Source organism: Chlamydotis macqueenii, chromosome Z (assembly GCF_036417535.1).
Source record: "Chlamydotis macqueenii isolate bChlMac1 chromosome Z, bChlMac1.mat, whole genome shotgun sequence".
Taxonomy (NCBI): Eukaryota; Metazoa; Chordata; class Aves; order Otidiformes; family Otididae; genus Chlamydotis; species Chlamydotis macqueenii.
Window position 1 is genome coordinate 7,668,763 of NC_141593.1, and position 22,136 is coordinate 7,690,898.

The 22,136-nt window shown below is 41.2% G+C and overlaps 1 protein-coding gene across 3 annotated transcripts in view; it reads right to left on the reverse strand.

Moving 5' to 3' along the window:
- KIAA1328 (KIAA1328 ortholog) overlaps nucleotides 1-22,136 on the reverse strand; it is a 178,541-nt gene that overhangs the window by 46,577 nt on the left and 109,828 nt on the right. For all 3 annotated transcript variants that reach the window (XR_015261477.1, XM_086771022.1, XM_086771023.1), the window contains 2 exons: nucleotides 16,396-17,081; nucleotides 13,450-13,545 (listed from right to left, as the gene is read on the reverse strand). Coding sequence is in view for 2 of the 3 variants with exons in the window: in XM_086771022.1 (XP_086627148.1) it covers nucleotides 13,450-13,545; nucleotides 16,396-17,081 (782 nt within the window). In the remaining variant the exon portion in view is untranslated. The remainder of the gene's footprint in view (nucleotides 1-13,449; nucleotides 13,546-16,395; nucleotides 17,082-22,136) is intronic.

The window sequence follows — 22,136 nt, forward strand, 5'->3', positions numbered from 1 at the left end:
GCAGAGGTGTTATCACGGGACATTCTGCTACCAATTGGCTCGGCCTTGGCCAGCAGCGGGTCCGCTGTGGGCCTGCCCGAGTCCACTGAACAAAGGGGAGCAACTTCTAGCAGTTTCCTACAGAAGCTGCCACCTTAGGCCCCCCCTCACTAAACAAAAACGGAACAACACAATTAGAGGTTTTATCTTTCCTGTTCTTCTGAGGCTGCTGTCCTTGAATCTAACTTCTCTAATGATTAGGAAACATTACTACTGAAATCAACATGGGAGTTCGCTTACAGGACTCATCTTTTTCCATGAAAAGTCTGTCCTCTTATTTTAATTATCTTTATCTGTATCACATGATGATTGAATCAAGCATTTTAAACATAGATTACTATTGGGTTTTAGGGTGTTTATAGGCACGTTACTGTTGAAGGCTTACAAGTCTTGGGACTAGTGAATCTGGAGACTGTAATGCTTTTCTTATTCCAAAAAGCCATCAGAGGCTCAGTGTGTTGCACAGGCTCAGTCCAGGTGGAGAAGAGTTCTAACATGATGTCAACATGACTCGTCGCACCACACTAGCTCCCCAGCCAAATACAAACCTGAAGTGTTTTTTGATTATTGTTTTATAGTGATCAAAACCAATGACATGTTAGAAGATAGCCAAGTCTGCAAATATAAATGTACATGGGATCCTAAATGCTCTCATACTAGGATCTTTTAAAATGGTGTCATAAACTATCTGTAAACACTTCTGCTGGAAACACCTCTCCTGATGTATCTTTACACTTCATTGGCCTTTTTGCCATGATTAAATGACATCTGTGGGACGTGGTCAGTCTATGATTAAGGAGTACATTAATGATTCACTACTACACTAGTACTCATCTATATTATATTGCTTAGTAAAATGAAAACACTGAGATTGTTTATTGATCTGCTTTTAAAAAAATCTTATAGCCCAAAAATAAGTAAACAGAGAAGTTAGACTTTGGACTTTACTCAGATTAGTGGATTACCATGCCCAACAGATACTGATTTGACAAACGTAGCTCTTGGTAAAGATTTAAAATATCACTTCTGGCCACTTCAATTGCCTGGAATCCACTGAAGTTACACATTTCATAGAGCATGTTTGATGGCTAGTGACTGAAATATCAGGTATTTATTGCAAGTGCAATAGAGACTTAGATGCCTAACTTATGACATACAACTCTAAAAAACCATGGCCTGGGCCCCACAAGAAAACAACACAATAAAGATTTCCTTTGAGTACACAGATTTCATGTGAATGTGACAGCATCACTGAATATTGACTCAACCAAGAAGATTTAACACTTTTTTGTACTCTTATATTCAGGAAATAGGGAGACATAATAGAATTGAAACCACACAGAAACCATTGCCTCGCTAAGAGGCACATATCAGTGAGATATGTATTGGCACACTCTGATACGCAGTACCAAGGGAAGGAATGAAGGGAAGAGATTCTGGCACAAGGCTGTGTGCAGTGAAGCTGTGGGCTCTGTCCAGGCTCTGGGCTGCCAGTTCCCTGCCCCTAGAAACCGAACACAAATACACCATGTCCTTTTGTTAGTCCAGATATAAGTGATTCTTGCCATCTTACAGCTACTGCTATTGATCTTAGGTCTACCTTTGCACAAGTTTCTCATAACTTGTTTGGAAGTGTCTGTGCAGAGCTGCTGCCACCAGCACCACTCTGACACTGTGATGGGGATTTAGAGGCTTGCATTATTTCTGTTGCTGAAACACCTCAGCCCGACTGAGCCTACAGCCAGTATATACATTTAGCCCGTGTCTCAGATAAATTATTTTCTCAAAAAAGATGCAAGATGTAGATGGCGATTAAGGGAGCACAAATTTAAAAAGAAAAAAGGATCAGCTATGGATCAATCAAACAGAAGAGCATATAGTTACACAAAGAGGTGAAGCCTGGCACTACTGACAGAAGCCTGAAGCTACATGTATATATTGTTTTGTTTCAAACTCTTGCATGTGCTAGCAGCCATATGTAAACTTCTACACTGAAGAGCTGATTTGAAGTATTATAACAGTTGAGTTATAATACTTCTTTCCCTAAGTCATCAGTGGTACCTTTTGAGCTCGAGTCAGGTTTTATGTGGACTTACCAGGCAGAGAGCATCCTTGCAGTCAGAAGAAAGAGATCAATTAGTTTGAAACTCATCAAATTAGGATTGAAGGTGGGGAGGAAAAAAAAGCATTCAAACTCTGAAAAATCTCTGGAAAAAAACACCACTCAAAGAGGTAATATGTGAAAGAGGAAAGATATAGTCAGAACAGACAAAGACAGAAGTCACTATGACATGACTCAGCCAGAAAGAATTTGGGAATGTGGTAGGAGCACACCGCCGAAAGTTCATGCAACACCCAACAAAACGTTGAGTCCCACTTAACTGAAGGAGTAAAGAAGAGAAGGTGGCAGAGAAAATAAAATAAGAAACAGTTTTGTGACTTTCTGCAGAGCTCTGCAGACCAATCCTGTAGACAACTGGCCTTCGAAGGAGGGTTTCAGAGAAGCCACAGTGACAAGATCTAAATAAGCAGCCAAGATACCCTTTTGGAAAACATATTTGGAAGAAGGGGAATGAATATTGACCAGTAAAAGAAGTCTTTAGAGTAGCCAGGTGGCAAAATAAAGGATGAGAGCAAGGTGTGGCATTTTAACAGTTGACGCACTGAAGGCATGGTTTTGCTGCAAAGGAGCAGGAAGCTGCAATAGCTGTCAGCAGCCCAAATGCGTATGGAGGGGGAGAGTGACCCTGAGGTTACAAGTCCGAGTGATAGAGAGGATGTGGTGTTATCAAAATCAGAAGCGAAGAGATATTTGGAAGAAAAAGTAAGGAGTTCTGTTTTGGCCAGATTAGGAATGATTTGAAGGCAAAACAACTAGGATTATGTGTCAGGGAGGCAGTGAGATATGCAAGACTAGATAGAACAGAGCAGAACATTTAGGAGTAACTGGCAGAGAGATGATAGCCAAATCCGTGTAACTGGATGTTGTCATCCAAGGACATGGGGAAAAAATCTCCAGACAAATCACGAAGTCACTAAATCCCTTCCTTGGCACATCACAGAGGTTCCTACCTAGCTCCAAAATAAATTATCTAAAATAGTGCTGCAAAAACATGCATAAAAAAACCTGTCTCTCCATAAAATCTAAAGATCATACTGTTTCTAAAATTAGGGCAACTGCTAAATGAAAGTTAACCTGAACAATAACTTTAGCTAAACTTCAGGTCACATGCATTTAATATAATGAGATGAAGAATATGAAAAGGCCATTCATAATGGAATTCATCGAGTTAGGAATGCCATGCTTAGCTGCCTTATAACATATAATTAATGATCCTATAAAAATCCAGCAGTACGAACTCTCCCGGCTGCCCGCAGAACTGTTCTTTATGCTGGGTAGGGCAAGCAAGCATCTGCTTCCACAAATACTGCCCTTTGAGAAGCTGAAAAGCCTTTTTTTTCCCCGGCTCCATCAGGGACCACACTGCCATTTCCATGACACGCTGAGCTTTGAACCGTTACCCAAATCAGACTACAGCATTTGGCAACCCAGTACACATCTGTCATGATAGACTGGTTATTGGTGAAATGTTAAAGAAAAAGTCATTAACTCTTTTCCATTGCTTCTAATACCCCACCTTCCTTTAGATTATTTATAATCCCCACTAAACCCACCCTCTGTTTATAGTCTTTTAACACAACAGAGAAATATATACTATCTGGAGAGCTGTCTTGCCTTATACCACTCTCAACCATTTGGTACAACAAAAGATGTTCTCTCTCCATCAAAAGACCTGATCCCTCCTGAAGCCTTGATGCTCAGACTCAAGGTTAAAGGATTAAGGCCTGAAGCATTGAGTACCAGAGGAAAGGAAGCCAAATATCAAAAGAAACACAAAAATCAATCCTCTTCACCGCAGGAGCAGTGTGAAGAACAAATCAGCTGGGCTGAATCTAAAATTTTCTCTGCATGGCTCTAAAAAATTAGCACTGTTATAAACATAATGGGTAGTTCTGCAAAGCCTCAGCACCCATGCAAAGCCACAGAGTTCAGCTCAACACACCAGCACAGCCTGGAAAGTTTTATGTCAGAATAATTCAGTGGCAAATACACAGAGTCCACTTCAGAGAAAGTGAGAGCTGGAGAGTGAGCAAGAGCGTGCGTGCCGTTATCTTTATATGTAGTCTGTATATCTGCAAGTGGCAGAATCTAATATTTACTAGAGTTTGCCTTTTGCTTCAATTCTCTGTGTGCTGAAGCGCAGCCAAGGTCACAGGAGGGGTGGGGGAGTGGGTTTAGCTTGGTGCAGCTGTAATCATGGCCAGAACAGCAGGGTACAGAGGATTTCTTGCTTAACTTTGTAATACCAATAGCTTTTGTTCTTAGTCCTGCCCCATCAGTTCTGATATAAGCTTTTAAATGGCATGAAAGTTGTGCGGGTGGGTTTAAAATCTTCTAATTTAAAACTACCTTCCAGAACATTTTGTTTTATAAGTTTTTTCTCAACTTTTCCAACTCACAAATTTCTGGGACATATGAATATCTAGATTAAACATAATTTTCTCTTCATCCAAGATTACATACAAAAATAAAAAGTTACAAAAAGATATGTCTGAAAAAGTAATCTGCTTCAATTTATAAAAATAGAATTCAGGTTTTCAAAATTCGATTCATGCAGTAAACTAACAGTGTCTACATTTTCCTGTAAAGGAGGCATCTGCAAATGACTTGCAAAAACGTCTCTCACTGTCTGTAAGTGTTGGCAAGAAAACTTCTTCAGGAGATGCATAAATTTTAAATATTTCAACCCAAAGAAAAAAAAAAATTGCTGGGCATTTTCAGTTCTGATACACGATATTACAGAACCATACCCATGCAGAAGACCAGCACGAAACGCAAGTTCTGTGAAAATAGCAAAGCACTCCTGTTTTAGCAAGCCTGTTTTCACTGATTGCCATCCTATGCTTAGCAGTGTTTCTAACACCAGTGCTCCTATGCTTTTTGAAGACCTCACCTGCAGGCTGGCTCCATCTGCCTAAGGAAACTACCGCAGGTACTTCCTACTTACGTCTTATACCTCAAGTCTATCAGTAGGCTTCCTGCTCAAGGTTACTTTGGACTGTAATGGAAATGACTGCGGCATGCAGCATACGTGATCATGAGAACAGAATTAGCATCATTCAAGTAAATGGAAGACAGGCAGTTTTCAAACTCTGTCACAGCTGAAAGTAAACCTGAAAACGAGATTAGTGAAGCAACCAGGTCAGCAGAAATGAACTCCTCGCTCCCTAGTCTGATACGGATCATTTTTAAAGAATTATTTTTTGTTAAAAATAATATATATATACACATATGCATGCATAGATATATGTAGAAAATCGCCCCACACCCCTCCATTCAGCAACAAGCTTTTAGTAACCGCATCAGAACAGAAGCCTTCACCCTACACAAGAAAACCTTCAGACACCTTCAGAGTCTGCACGTGGCACTTATGAAGCAAAAACGTGCATCTAACTCCAACTATACTCTGCCGTTACGTCATAACAGACTCCAGCAGCCATCTGTTAGAGAGATGCTGTGCCTATATATAGACAGACAACACCATGAGAGAAAGAAAAACTCATATCTGCACCTAATTCAGCATTTGGACTATTGGCAGATCTGCAAGGCCTTTTTTTTACCGGCCAAACAAGTGTTCGCTCCACAAATATCCTATCTAAAAATGATACAAACTTCAATGTAAAGTTATCTGGAACAAGAATTAACTGGAGTGTTAAAAGCAGCACTAACGAGTGGGTAAACTGCTTCCAGACACACAGATTTTATGGGCCATTTGCAAGCACAGTTGATTTCAGCCCAATTTAATGTGTCAGTGTGGCAAAACAGCAAAGAGATTAAAAAAAAAAAACAAAACAACAAACTGTATTCTATACATTCCTAAAAGTTGGCCAAGTACTATATAGAAGCTCCTCAAGAGACCAAGGACAACTTGTAGAAGAGCTGAAGCCTAGGAGGGCTTAGGCAACAAGCCAGTTGTGGCACTGGTGACAGTTTCTTCTCCAGAGGCTCAGGACAAGAGTAACGGGAGGCGACGTGCGCCAGCGTGGAGAAGACCTGATAAGAAAATTCCAGATAGGAAACAAAATGGGTGCTACCATTGCCATCGGTTTTTACATATCAGTTCCCTTCAAAACCAGGAGTCAGTGCAAGTCAGGTCAGAGGTGTGACTGCATGTGATTTTTATTGTATTTTTAAACGAGTTGGAGGGGGACTGTGTGAACAATCCAGGATATGTCTGGGACAGCAGGGGGAGCTGTGAGTCTGCGATCCTCTGCATGTCTATTTAATTGCATTTTTGGACAAAAACACATAAGTATGCTTGCACATCACTAGAGAAAGATGCCTGCATGTCTAACAAGGTGCAAAAAAAAAAATCAAGTTCATAACAAAGCATTAAACAAGGAGGAAGACATAATTGTCACCTTCTCTCACAAGATAATAAAAATAGTTACATCATAAACATAAAAATCTTTTAAAAGACCCCTGACAGCTCTCCCTCCTGGAACTATCACCATAGCAATGAGCATTCAAACTGGGGGAAAGTACTGCTGAATTCTGCACTTGATATTTTCAACTAACTAAAAATACAAACTGGAAAAAATACACATGGGTGATATAGAATGAAGCACACAAACATAAAAAGCCTTCAACGAAATTAAAGGTGGCAAATTCCACCTACAAATCTTTAATACCCCAGGAAAGAAATCCTTTAACTAAGTAGCATACACTGAAAGAGTGTCTGCAGATGAGTGTAAACCCATGCAATAGCTGCTGTATCCAACAATTCCTATTTATAACATTTTGCACAGGTCAGTGTAGAGGTGCAGTGGCAGTATTGTGTGAAATCTGAGGAAAAGACGCATGTTAGAGAGAAGGCAGTAGAAAGCTGTGCTGCCAGTGCCGCACAGGAAATCCAAGAATTGGAAAAGCAGGGAACCTTGAATGTTAAGATTTAGGCACACAGCACAACTCCGGGGAAGGGTACTTGCAAAGTAGAAAACAGGACTTTCTCTAGTTGGTGCTATTAAATTGGTCTTGTTTCCATGACATTCAGAGCCAAAGTTAAGATTACATAAAGGAGAAAAGAGTGGATTGTTTTAAAATTCCTCTCCCAGATGCAGACGTCAGAAGCACACACAAAAGCAGGTGCCGGGTGTATTGATCCTACTGAATACGCATGGAGTGGGTACTTGAGCATGTACCAAGCACCTGCGTCTGGGAGACGGAAAGTGCTTTGTAAAAGGCTGTTTTATGCTAAACAAATGCATCAGGTTATGTTTTTATTTTGAATACGTTAAAGCATCTTGCACAATGGGGCAGACTTGAAAAGAAATTATACAGACCTACAGACAACTTGCCATTAATTGTACAAGTTATTACCTCCACAGCTGAAAATTGTCTGTGGGCTCACTTCGGAGCACTCCAAGCTACTGAAAACCATCCTCAATAAAAACGGCTCTGACTGCTGCACCTTAGAGAACTGCAGAATCAGCATCTGAAGTCTCTTCAGGTCCCATGCGCCAGCCCAGCTGCAAACAGGCAAAGGGACAGGGACATTTCTTCCTAACAGCTCCTCAACGTACCCAGCAGGGAAGTGACAAATTCAACACTGCAAATTCATACCGGGACCATCCAAAGAGGCTGAGATGGACAACACTTGCTGACTTTGATAACGAAAAAAAAACTATAATGGCACATTTAGAAGAGAAATTGAAACAGGCATCCATGAGAAAATTTGGTTTAGTTTGCAGTAGTCTCCAAGGTAAAAGTTGTTTGTTTTTTTTTCCACAGTCAGACTATGACCAAAATTTGTATCAGAAATCAAACTCTGTACTGTATTTGCTCGTGGAATCTTTTTTTCCTTTTTCAAGGAGGCCAAAAATTAAACCCTACAGGAGATGACAAGATGCCTTTTAAAGTACATACCTCATTTCTGACTACAATTACCTTTCAATAGCCTGGCACAGCTGCATGTTCCTATTTGCTTTTTGTTTTTCATTAAGGGCTCTTCTATTATTTGTACCCATCCTATAGCTTTTATGCCTGGCAGTGATGCACATTCCCTTGCCTACAATTCTTCCTACCGATAGCAGAGAATAAATTGCAATTAGATTTTCGTAATTGTAGATAATTAACTCAAAATGAGCTGTTAATTATAAAAAAACCTATGTTTTTCAGTTCTTGATTATATTATTTATTTTACTTCTAAACGCCAAAACCTCATTTCAACAAGGTTAGTATTTTAAAGGACTTTCACCATTTCCTTTAAAATTCCAGGATATTTTTAAGCTAAGTTTTGCTTATTTGGAGATGGAAATCAAGTTTCATGCTGTGAGGTTTGCTAGAGGACCTCTCATATATGAACTGGAAGTCAGAGAGGGCTGGTTTCCCATTAGGGTTCTGATAGCATGTGCTGTAACAAGGACCATTTGGCAGGTCAATTAAAAACAAATAATAATTTAAAAAACCCCACAACATCCCTCTTTCAAACAAAAAAAAAAAAACCAAACCAAAAAACACAAAAAAAAAACAACCAAAAAAGAGACTGTTAAAAAAAGAATGTATTCCTAACAGCTCTTCATCCTTTCTAAGCTCTAGCCACACTTGCACACTCTCTCTAGATACTGAGGAATAAACATCACTTACATATTCAAATGCATAAAAGAGACAAATGGACTTGTCTTCTGTAGCCTCTTTCAGCTTTACATTAGAGTAAATTATTTAGGGAGCATTCATCTGGTAACCTTTGCGAAACTGAAGATGGCATATAGGAAGAAAAACTTCCAAGTGTTTTGCTGGCAAACTTTAGAACCAGCTGGCATGGCAACTTGAGACTGCACAAACACATATTAACTTTGAAAAATTACAGTAAATTAAAACAGGGGAATGAAGAGCGGGTGGGGAACCTTTTGAAATCTGGAACTCTCATTTTGTTAATGGTACAGGTTTTCCTCATTTTCCCTGCTAGGCTATGCAGATTTTTGCAGGTTTTTGATGAACTCTTGCCAAGATGCCCTACAGATGTTCTAGGTTACGTTTTTCCTCCAAGGGGCTTAATGCTACTGCATTTTAAACATATCATGACTCTCTATCTCTTTTGTCACAGTTATCACACTTTGATCACCTCAGTCTGTGTGAAAACGAAACAAAAAAGCATCAGAATACAATGAGGATATGCCAGTAACTCACAGCAGCCAAACACCTGGTTAAGCAATGAAATATTCCAAGGAAGCTAATCACTCCTGTTGTTCTGGAGAGAGAAGTCTTATCCCTTTTCAGCGAAGAGGGATCTCAAAAAATAAAATAAAATCAGTATCACCAAATTTAAAAAAAAAGAAAGTAAGTATTGGACTTTTAGAATCATAGAATCATAGAATGGTTAGGGTTGGAAGGGACCTTCAAAGGTCATCTAGTCCAACCCCCCTGCAAGGAGCAGGAACATCCCCAATTAGATCAGGTTGCTCAGAGCCTCATCCAGCCTGGCCTTGAACGCTTCCAGAGATGGGGCTTCCACCACCTTTCTGGGCAACCTGTGCCAGTGTTCTATAACCCGCATCGTAAAAAATTTTTTCCTCATTTCTAATCTAAATCTACCCCCCTCTATTTTAAAACCAGTACCTCTCGTCCTATCGCAACAGGCCCTACTAAACAGCCTATCCCCATCTTTCTTGTAGGCCCCCTTGAGCTACTGGAAGACCGCTATCAGGTCTCCCCAGAGCCTCCTCTTCTGCAGGCTGAACAGCCCCAACTCTCTCAGCCTGTCCTCATAAGAGAGGTGCTCCAGCCCTTTTATCATCTTCGTGGCCCTCCTCTGGACCTTCTCCAACTGGTCCATGTTCTTCTTGTGTTGGGGGCTCCAGAACTGGACACAGGACTCCAGGTGGGGTCTCACCAGGGCAGAGTAGAGGGGGAGAATCACCTCCCTCCACCCGCTGGCCACGCTTCTCTTGATGCAGCCCAGGATGCGGTCGGCCTTCTGGGCCGCAAGGGCACATTGCCTGCTCATGTTAAGCTTCTCATCCACCAGCACTCCCAAGTCCTTCTCCTCAGGGCTGCTCTCCATCCATTCCCCGCCCAGCCTGTATTTGTGCCTGGGATTGCCATGACCCAGGTGCAGGACCTTGCACTTGGCCTGGTTGAACTTCATGAGGATGGCACAGGCCCACCTTTCCAGCCTGTCAAGGTCCCTCTGCATGGCATCCCTCCCTTCCAGCGTGTCAACGGCACCACACAGCTTGGTGTCGTCGGCGAACTTGCTGAGGGTGCACTCTATCCCACTGTCCATGTCGCTGACAAAGATGTTGAACAGGGCCGGGCCCAGCACAGACCCCTGAGGGACGCCACTCGTGACCGGTCTCCACATGAACATTGAGCCGTTGACCACCTCTCTCTGAGTGCGGCCATCCAGCCAAATCCTTATCCACCGAGTGGTCCGTCCATCAAACCCATGTCTCTCTAGTTTAGAGAGAAGGATGTCGTGCGGGACAGTGTCAAAAGCTTTGCACAAGTCCAGGTAGATGATGTCAGTTGCTCGTCCCTTGTCCACCGATGCCGTCACCCCGTCATAGAAGGCTACCAAATTGGTCAGGCACAATCTGCCCTTGGTGAAGCCATGCTGGCTGTCACCAACCACCTCCTTGCTCTTCATGTGCCTTAGCATGGTTTCCGGAACAATCTGCTCCATGACCTTGCCAGGCACAGAGGTGAGGCTGACCGGCCTGTAGTTACCTGGGTCTTCCTTATTCCCCTTTTTAAAAATTGGGGTTATGTTCCCCCTCTTCCAGTCATCAGGGACCTCACCAGACCGCCACGACTTCTCAAATATGATGGCCAGTGGCTTGGCAACTTCATCCGCCAGTTCCCTCAGGACCCGCGGATGGATCTCATCAGGACCCATTGACTTGTGCACCTTCAGGTTCCTCAGATGATCCCGAACCTGCTCTTCGAGTACAATGGGCAGTTCTTCATCCTCGCAGTCCCTGCTTGCACCTTCTACAGCTTGGGCGGTGGGACAGGAACTCTTGTCGGTGAAGACTGAGGCAAAAAAGTCATTGAGTACCTCAGCCTTCTCCATGTCCTGGGTAACCAGGACACCAGTTCCCTTCTGGAGGGGGCCTACATTTTCCCTGGACTTTCTTTTGTCCCCTACGTACCTATAAAAGCTCTTCCTGTTACATTTTATATCCCTGGCTAGATTCAGTTCTGCCAGGGCTTTGGCCTTCCTTACCTTATCCCTGGTCACTCGCGCAGCCTCTTTGTAGTCCTCCCAGGCTACCTGTCCCCACTTCCACCCTCTATAGGCTTCCTTTTTCACTTTCAGTTGGTCCAGGAGCTCCTTGCTCATCCACGCCGGCTTCCTGGCCTTTTTGCCCGACTTGTTTTTCATTGGGATGCACTTCTGCTGAGCTTGGAGGAGGTGCTCCTTGAATATGGACCAACTTTCCTGGGCCCCTCTTCCCTCCAGGGCCGCCTCCCATGGCACTTGGCCCATCAGGTCCCTGAAGAGGCCGAAGTCCACCTTCCTGAAGTCTAGGGCAGAGAGCTTGCCGTGTATTTTCCTTGCTGCCCCGTGGATCTTGAACTCCACCATGTCATGGTAGCTGCAGCCAAGGCTGTCCTTTAGTTTCACATCCCCCACCAGTCCCTCCCTGTTGGTGAGCACAAGGTCGAGCATGGCACCCCTCCCTGTCGGCTCCTCTATCGCCTGCAGGAGGAAGTTGTCGTCCACGCATTCCAGGAACCTCCTGGACTGCCTGTGCCCTGCCGTGTTGTCTCTCCAACAGATGTCAGGGTGGCTGAAGTCCCCCATGAGGACCAGGGCCTGTGACCGTGAGGCTGCTCCTATCTGCCTATAGAGCACTTCGTCCGCTCTATCCTCCTGGCCAGGCGGCCTGTAACAGACCCCTACCGTGACGTCCCCTGTCTGTCCCCATCCTCTAATCTTGACCCATAAGCTCTCTGTCAGCTCCTCCTCCATCCCCAGGCGGAGGTCCACACACTCCAGCCGGTTGCTGACGTAGAGAGCGACACCCCCTCCTCGTCTCCCCTTCCTGTCTTTTCTAAAAAGCCTATACCCCTCCATGTTGACACTCCAGTCGTATGTGTCATCCCACCACGTCTCCGTGATGCCAATGAGGTCGTAGCCCTGCTCGTGTGCAAGCATCTCCAGCTCTTCCTGTTTATTCCCCATGCTGCGTGCATTGGTATAGAGACACTTCAGCTGGGCCCCCGACAAAGCCGACTTGCTGGCTGGAGCGACAGGGGTGCTATTGGACCGCAGTTTAGGTTTATTTGCACTTATCTGTGATCCCTCCTCAGCTTCTGGACCCTCGGTGCTGGCACTGGCGCCATGCTGACCGCAGTGGGCTGAACTGTGCTCCCCCTCCCCCAGCAACACTAGTTTAAAGCCCTCCAGACGAGCCTGGCAAGCACACTCTTCCACACTCTTAGTTTATAAACAAACTAACATTTCTTCTGATATTCTCTTAATCGAAAGAAAAGTTTATTATTTTAAAATCTTTTCTTGTCAGTAAAGAAGAGGCCATTCAAAAGACAGTTGCTTTTCTTGTCCACCAAACAGGGGATACTTTGGACAAAATAACATCTATAGTTAAAGCACAGAACAAGAAGCTGTTACTTTATAAGAAAGGGAGAAAAACCCTGTCAAATCTACAGTTTTTATGTGTTGCTTTTCTAATAAGCCTGAATCTTCTTCCAGTGACGACAGGAAATGCGACAGGGTGCAACAGAAATAAAACACAACAACGTATTGAATAAAGTTTTAAAAAGCATGCAAAATTGAAATAAACAGCTAAAAATTGGCTTAACTCTGCTTCCAGTTATTTCTGTGGTAGTTTGCTCGGATCACACTGAAGCAGAGGTGCAAAATAGCATTGTTTTAAAAACAAGTAACTGTCACCAATTGTAAAAGATTATTTCTATCTAGGAGTTAAAGGCTAATGTATTTTTTTATATCAGATCCAAATCAAGACTAAAGAGATGTTCTGATCTTAAATGAAAAAAAAAAAATAGCAAGTAGTACCTAGAACAAAAGCTATGATTTTGCAGAACTCCATTTTGCACTGAGCTAGGTTAGTGTCCTTAAGATACGACACACAAAACCCGAGACCTCTACAGGAAGTCAACCTCTAAACCTTGCGTAATAACAGATAGCATAAACATTGATTTGACTCACAAAACTCAACAGCCAATGAATTTTACCTTTCTTGCAGAAAGCAAGCTCTTAATCTGAAACAAACACATGAACAAATACACTTGGCAGCCAACAGCACACTGTCAAGAAGATATACCGACACCATGAAGTACTTAGAAGTGAAGAGATAAATTACCTTAGCCCCATGCTGTTGCCATTCATCATCAGAGCAAGTTCTCCAGGTGCTTCATCAATGGGCACATCTTTTGAACCTGGTACATGGCCTCTAAACCTGGAAAAGCAGAGATAGCTGGTTTTGCAGCTGGTCAAATCATCACACCAGGAACTTGCCACAAAAAGGTGAGCGGTGTGTCTACAAACAGGACACTTAATCACATTAAGTGCAGAAGCTTTCACAACTGTTTTCACACTTTCAGCTATACTTCTGTATTGGAAAGCTGACTTAGGCCCAGTGCCTTTGCTTCTAAGAGTTTCCATTGGGAAAAAGATTAGAAAAATTTCATTTACTGGTTTCTAAGGACCCGCTCCCTTAAGAAAATGGTCACAGTATCCAATAACAAACATCTCTGTTGGGTTCAGATTACAGCTCCAGCAGCACGAGAGCTCAAAGCCATTGTGTGTAAACTGCATAAACTACATAAAATGTGGAATTTGTCTGAGATCATTCTGTTTCCTGAAACTTTGGGCCCACAGATGATGCTCCACTTTTAATAGATCACCCCACATTTTCCTTTCTCTCCAACAGACACAGAAAAGTCAACCATAGAGGTATTTCTCCCTTTTTATTTGAATAAAATTCCTGTTTCCAGGATTTACTCATATTTGTCTATTCTGGTGTGGCTGGCATCAGGAGGAATCACGGAACTGCCCCTTTCCCTACCACCACACACCAGTGTTGACAGCAGAGCAACTATTTCACATAGGGAGAAACTGCAAACTGAAAGTATTATGCTCACTTGAGGCTAAAAAGGGAAATGTGGGATATTAAAATGCAGTTGTGATGCAGTGTGGCCAAAAAAGGGATCAATTCATACCTTCGCTAAAAAAGCAGAGGAGTTAATAGCCAGTAATTACAAATTGTCAGACCTTTTACTTGTCATTCAATGACAATGCTTTCAGCAGCTCAGAATGGACCTTAACCAGCACTCCACCCATGCAGAAGGACAGACAAAAATAAACGCTATCTGGAAATGGATTTTTGTTGCATTGTTTTTTTTAAACTGTCATGATGTTAAGAGATGAACTAGGTTAGAGCCTCTTGACAATGAAGCAAAGGATATTTGAGCTTAGCTAAACAAATTTTTATTGTTTGTAGTATATAAAATAACCCTGTTATCAACTGCAAAGGTGAATTATACACCTAGAACTGAATCCGAACTGTGATGCCTAAAAGGTTTACTTGTAAATATCAAACATGTAAATCTAAAGAGACTGAGTATTTTTAAGAGCAAGCATGCTATATTCTAGTTCCTTTTCTTAGAGAGAATATGGCAAATGTGCTTTCACCTGTACCTCTGAAAAGAGATCACAAAAATACTGAGTCCTCATATAGTCATATATTATTTTCACATCTTATTGTCATATATTATTTTATTTCATAGAATTCTTTTGGGTAACTAGAGCTCTGAAAGCCATGAAGTTTATTTCAGAAAAAGAATAGGTAAAATAGGCATAATGGCATTAACAAGCACATCATTATAGATGTATTTAAGGTACATTTTTTTCTGGGCTTATGATGCCTCAAAAGCTGAAAAATATCCATTATAAACAAAAACACCAAACAACTCAGTCTGTACGTCCTTCATATTCTACTTGTTTTTCATTACAGCGATGTACACATAGAATTAAGGTATTTGATGATTAAGAATACATCTGTTCCTACTTAATTCTCACCTGAAGTCATCCTTTGTTTGTGACCTCAGTCATTTTCAACACACATAAATGTGCTTGCCTTTAAGACAGGCATTTTTAAAGCCATATTAACACATTGTTTTCAGTGTGAGTCACAATCCAAGACAACAAACAAAAGACCACCTAAATTACAGTATTCTATTTTAGACTTTGAAAAGTAACCAGGGGGCTGGGATTAAGAAGAGAAAGTGATATACTCCTCCGTGGTGGTTATAACACATGAATGTAGGAAGTGGATCATGTAACACAGCCGCTCATGGGATGCTGTCAGCAGTTGCCATATCAAAACAGTACTGAAATAAGCATCCTTGTGAAACCCTCCTATTGCTTCTTCCAAAAGACTGCTAGATTTTTCTCCATTGCTTTCCCTTCCTAATGCTGAAATGTTAGTACTCAGCTGAGTTACACTGGTAATTCAACTTGCTTTAACTTGCTCTCTTTCACTGTTCATCTCCACTCCAGTAACATAACATCAATAAACCAGTTTCTCTCTCTTTTCCAGAGTCCCTATTGACATTCTCAGGAAGATATCCTACCACTTCCTGCAACAAGCTCATGGGTCTTCCAAGCCACATTTTGTATTTCTATGGTTATTGCCTTCCCCTTTTTCTAGTTTTTAAGCACATCTTCTGCCTCAGTCTTAGCACTCTCCCTTCCACAAACATCACTGGAAAGAAAATGTTCTTGCTACACAGGGCTCCCTTCCTTTTCCATACATACATATGGAAAAAAAAATATATATTCCATATATATATATATAAAATGATCCCCACCTTTTCTGTAAAACATACTTCTTCCAGCGTCTACCTAGGAAGGGGCAATACTTCAAAACTGACCTCTCAAAGGGAAGAAGGGGGAATGCCACATCTATGTCATCCATGCTGACGCTGCTCTCTTGCCAAATGCCTATTCCTTGAAATGCCCAAGATCAACCTCTCATTTTCTTCTACTGCTGCTCTTTTCCCATCTAGTCTTTTAGCACTGCCTTTCTTTCTACCACATACTGTTCTCCTCTGCTGTTTTCCACAGCTATCATGCTGTTTCCCAACAGTATATGCTAATACACTAAAAAGTCTCCTCTAAATCACTGTTAGAGAGAATTTGTGCCACAGGTATTGCCTATCTTATCAGTTCCATTCTCTCACTTTAACTATTGCCCATATCTTAGAAATTTTAGATTTTTTTTTTAAACTGTAAGTCTCAAAATCACCTGTTATAATCCATACGGGACTGGTGGAGTTGCTGCTGTTTTAGGAGCAGTTTTGCTTCTTGCTTAGCCAACAAATGTTGGAGTCGTTCCTTTTCAATTTCCAGCTCCATTTTCTGCAGAAGCAGCTTCTGCCTTCTTTCTTCGTACAACCTTTTAGCCTGCTCTGTTTCTTTAGGTCCTGAGTCGATGCTGTCATTCAGCCCAGAAACAAGAGAGCACCTAGAATAATCACAGGTTTTGTGAACTGTCCTAGCGTGTCTCCTAGGTACCTGGCTGACATGGTGGCTCTCTTGCACGCCCCCTGAACTCCCTACATGCCTGCAGGCACAACAGTGACTCACTTGCTCAGGGCATGTGCTCTGAAACTCATTTGCTTTCTGGTCCATCTCCTGAGCTGGTTTTACACAGTGAGGGCTCCTCTGCTTGGCTGGGGAAATCATATTGTTACACTTTCTGTGCAAGCCATTTTCTACCGGATATTCCTTCAGACACTCCTGATGGTTGTACAGGATTCCAGTCCCATAATTGTGATTATTCCTGCAAGGCTGAGGCAATGCAGCACGGGCTGGGCTTCCAGCCTTTGATGTTCTACTGTTCTTATAAAAAGTTTGAGGTCCCCCAACACCCAAGTAGGAACCATCTAGCTCCAAAGATGGTTGTTGGCATGAGCTCTTCTTACTGGATATCTGCAACAAGAGAAACAATTTCCTGTGAATTACAAAAATTACAACAATCTTTGCTCATTAATTTCACTTGGTAAATGTGTTCTTTTAGAAATAGACTTGCTGCATCATGCTGATGGACATACAGCCAAACTTGAGGAAATGTTTATCAGAAGGCAGGCACGAATCTGCTATCAAATCTACATTTCATTCCATCTACACAAGTGTAATAAATGTAAAACTACTGCCTGCAGGATCCTCAGCATAAAATGAGTCACTTCAGAGTATCAAGTAGTTGTGAGCATCTAGGGTTACATAAAATCAACTTGAAGAGTGGCAAAAAACCATTAAATGTTAATGTTAGAAAATGTTTAATTTTGAATACTGAGCCAAAAAATCCATTCAGCCACTATAAATACTCTTTGATTGGCCATTACACAGCAGGAGATTTGATGTAAAACATTTCACCTTGCACTGAATGGGATATTACTTACCACTGGAAATTTGATGAGAGTTTTCGAAATATCTTTACAGAAACACAGATAAAAACCAACTACTTTCTGTAAAAAATGGTTGTACATCAAAAGCTGTCATTTAAATACAAAACATGTTTAAATTCAGCTATAAACCTAAGTGATTTTTCAATTAAGCTGGGCAAGTGATTATACTCTGATAAAACTCTGAAGAAAGAAAGCAACTGTAATTCACATTTGTCAACCCAGTGCAAGCAAATTCTAGTGGTTTTGTTATACTCATGGCTATTATGTAACAGACATCAAAATCCTACTTACATCCTGGAGTATCTTTGCACTATGGTTCATCTAGGCAGTTAAGCATTTGAGTTTTTATCAACATCAGAACCACAGTGAATCAGGTACTCACATTTCTTTTGCTAGACTTGTGCATTAATTTCAATAACGTACAGAATATAAACTCCTCCAGCCTTTGAGACCTTTCACAAAGATCTAGTTTTTTTAATTACAGAAGCTAGCTTTGTTAAAGATAACAAAGCCACTGCAGTGAAGGTGGTTTAGCAGGGAAATTTACTATCCACTGATGGAAAGAAAAGTTTTATTTGCACTCTGGCAACGCTTACAATAGATGGGCATTGTCCACAGAGTGGAAGACAGTCAGCAAGCCCCAAAACACAAGAACTTAGGAATGCAAAGCAAGCATCCAGCGATGATTAGAAGAGAGAAATAATCCAAATCTATGCAGTGTTTATATGTATAATTTAAATTCGTTTTTATAAATAAACAAAATACCAAACATATTCTTCTGCCCTTCAAGACAACCAATTACAAGTTTCTTGTAGACTTCACAGAATGTAAATTAATGTGGATTAGCACCTGAATACTGATATTTTATTACTTCCAGTTTTGTGGATACAAATATATCCTCTCTGCCATGTGATTGAAGGCCAAGGATGTCATGTTTTGCCCCAAAGGGCCCAGTGAGTTGGAGGCATTTGCATTAATGTCAGTGCTAAATGTCTGAGGAAAGTCTCGTGCTTGGACTGGGTGAAAAGTGCAGGACATTAATATATTTTAAAGTCAGAGGGGCTGGCAGGACAACTCAGCAGAAATGCAACATGCTGCCAAAAAGACGGAGTTTTGTTATTTATTATTTGTAACATGCCATGTTTGTCTGCAGTATTTTCTAGACAAATAAAGGCTGCAAAGCCCTTTTAATCTAAATTAAACAATAGATAAAAAGATGACGAGCAACAGGAAGAAATATTACAGAAAAGGGAAAGTAAGAGAATCCCGTGGCTACACGCTGTCTCTCGTTTCCCACCTCACCTGCTGCTGTTCACATAGCATTCAGGGCACCAACAGTAAGAGGTTTCCAAGGTGGCCAGTTTTCCAGCCCCCTAGGACAGCAGAAGGTGGCAGACCTGAAGGTATTCTTAGAGGATCCTATCAGAGCTGGCAGCTTAGGGTGGTCTGCAGAAAACATACACCTGCCCTTCTGCAGCCCATAAACAGAGGTAAAAAGGAAGAAAAAAAGAAGACTCAAAAGATTAAATAATTGAGAATTTCTTTATTTTAGCAGTTTGTTTTATTGACTGAATAGACACGAGAATGTTAAGAAATCTAAGCACACGAATGAAGATGGTACAAAATAATCATTAGGAGCAGGTTTCGGAATAAAGGCCCACATTGCAAATTAACTTCATGGCTGAGACTCTATTAAGAGTCCCTGAAGGCCCTAAAAGACAGGTACCAGTTAGCATTTGTTGACCTTGGCCGCCATTAAATCTGCCCTGATGGTCTCAGAAATGGCATTGACATTTAAAGACTTCATAACAAGGCAGAGAAACTTTAATGTTATTTCACAGTTACAATATGTTTGCAGGGGGGAAAATTCTCATTAATGTCGTTGAAGGTGAGTGGTTTTTTTTTTTTTATTCCTGTAGAAGAAAGAGGTCATGTTAGGCAGAAGACTGAGTTCCAACAAGCCTTTGACAGCTACTCAGTACTTTGCAGGGTCTAACCCCAAAGAAAAATTAACCCTTGGGAGTCAGAAGCTAGTCAACAACTTTTTTAGCAATTTATGTTTTTCTGTTCATGCTTTAATTGAAAACTACAGCTCGATAGGAGAGGCTGCATGTAAAATGGACTTTTACACTTATGAGGGATCAGATGAGACATGATGGATCTGCAAGATGCAGGCCAGATGAAGGGTAAAAGTGGGGAAAAAAAAAAAATTACAAAGACCCACCTACTGCCGTGAGTCTAAAGATGCACAAGCATAAGGAACTGGGTAATTTTACAAGATGAGTTTAAGAAAGATTTTGCCAATGGGACACATGGAAACCATGACGGACCATGATGGAACAGCTGTGCTTTCCTCTCTGTGGAGCTCTTCCAGGCTTGCTGTACGGTATTTAAAGATACAACTTCCTTTAACTGAGGCTTAAACAAACAAACAAACCCAGACTGCTCCTTGCAACATATGGAGTTAATAAGACTTGATCAGATGTGAAAGTCTTGCACAGAAACAAGGAGATATTAAAAATAGTTCAAATAATCTTTCAAAGAGTTTAAAGAGGAAGAAGACATGTGAGGAGCTCTACAAAATCATCACTGAAATCCCAGCAATTTTTGCCCAGGGATTCAGAGTAGAGCTTAAACAAACATTCAGTCCTTAAAACTTTCTATAAACAGACAAATAGCACACCAGTTTTATGCACGCAGTGTTATGATCTCTGCAAATTCTTCTTAAATGCAACTTGTGTGCTCCACAGTGTTAATTCGCAGGGCTGGCAGAGGAGCCGCATTTACAGAACGACTCCAGCACACAGGGCTTTGTACGGCAAGGGATGAACGAGTAAGTGATCAGATCTTACAATCTCAACATAGGCAAGGTCCTGACAGATTTCACTGGTAGCTCTGCATGTACAAAACGTGTTTAAGGAACGGCCCAAAATCTTACCTTGAGAACAGTGCTGTTACGGTGACCAGCAGAATTCCTACAGGGTCAGAGTTTAACCCATAGTACCTGGGTTTGTAGCTGAAATATTTGCTTATTTATAAAAAAGAAAATGAGAAAATGAATCAAATTGTTCTCAATTGTAGAGAACATTTCTCTAACCTGGATTTTCAGCTCTGGGGTTTCTTTTGGTGGGGTAGAAACAGAGAGAGGAACTTGGAGGTTCTGAACTAGTCCATTGTGCTGATCTGTGCATGGACCCTGGACAAAGCCAAGAAGAATGGACAGAAGCAGCAAGCAGAAGAGAAATACAAAGATCTAAAATATTTTAAAATTAAGCAAAATTTTCTAAAAGGACAAATTAGAGGCTGTCATACACAGGGACATCTTAAAGAGCACCAAGGGCACATATTAGTGACCTAGCTGATACACTCACTGAGGTACACAACCTAAACCAGGAACCCAGTCACCACTGTGCTTTGTTGATGTATGGGTCTCATCTGAATAAGTTTGCAGTTTTATCGAGAGTATATGCACTTGCTCTTGTCAGTAGAATGAGGAGAATATATTATAAATAAGCTTAGGTAGGATATCAGGGCAACAGAAATGCCATTTTAAGAACAATTATTTCAAATGATAGGACTATTTGAAGTGCATTACTAGTGATTAAGGAGCTATTCTTTCCAAGAGTCTGTAAGAATTTATCAAGGAGAATGTAAAAATGTAAAAATTTTAAAGTAAATTAGCAGGATCTACTGAAGCCTATCAGTTTTTTTTCTTTAAATCATATAATCCTTTTTTAAAATCTCTACCATAAGTAACCTAATACCAGTCATTACAAAGTGCCCACATAATAGTTCAGCAACTATCTCTGTCAGTACCTAAGATAAATACAGTAGATAACTCAGAAGGTAAGTTGACCATTTTTCAAGCAGGAAATAAAGCACCATTTTCTGTAGTAATTATGTATAGCTATGATTGCCATATTCTGCTGAATAAAACAAGCATTCTCAAATCAAAGAAGCTATGTGAATGACAGTCATAAGCCTGTATTTTTCCTGTAAAAATCTACTGAACTCAATGTACTGAACAGGTGTAGCAAAAAAAAAAAAACCGGCAGGATCATACCACAAAAAAGTGAATCTATAGCTGCTAGCTGACAGCAGAGGACCACCTCCTATGTTTGTGTTGCCTTCAATTTTTTTTTCTCCTCTTTGTTAAGAAGGTTTGAGCTGAGATGCCAGGTGCACAAAAAACCTGCATTCAAAGCAGCATGTTAGCATTTGCTGGCACTCAGCTTTAAGTGTATATTTTGCATTCATAAACATGCCACCCTTCTTCTCCAGCTACACAAATATTGTAGATAATCTCTAACAAACGCTTCCATTTCAGATCAGCAAACTGGTTTTATGCTGGCTGATAAGGCAGTCATTAATAATACAATGCTCCAAGAAAGCTAAAGCGAAGTGCCTGTACGCTGAGTCGTGGAAGTCACTGTGAGCAGAATGCCCGTTAAGCCCAAACGGTACTTACATATGGCAGTTCAATACCTGACCACTAAAATTAAGCAAACATGTTTGCTTTCTGAAACAAAACTGTACTGTTGCTGTTTGCACTATAGGAAAATGCCACTATACTAATCTT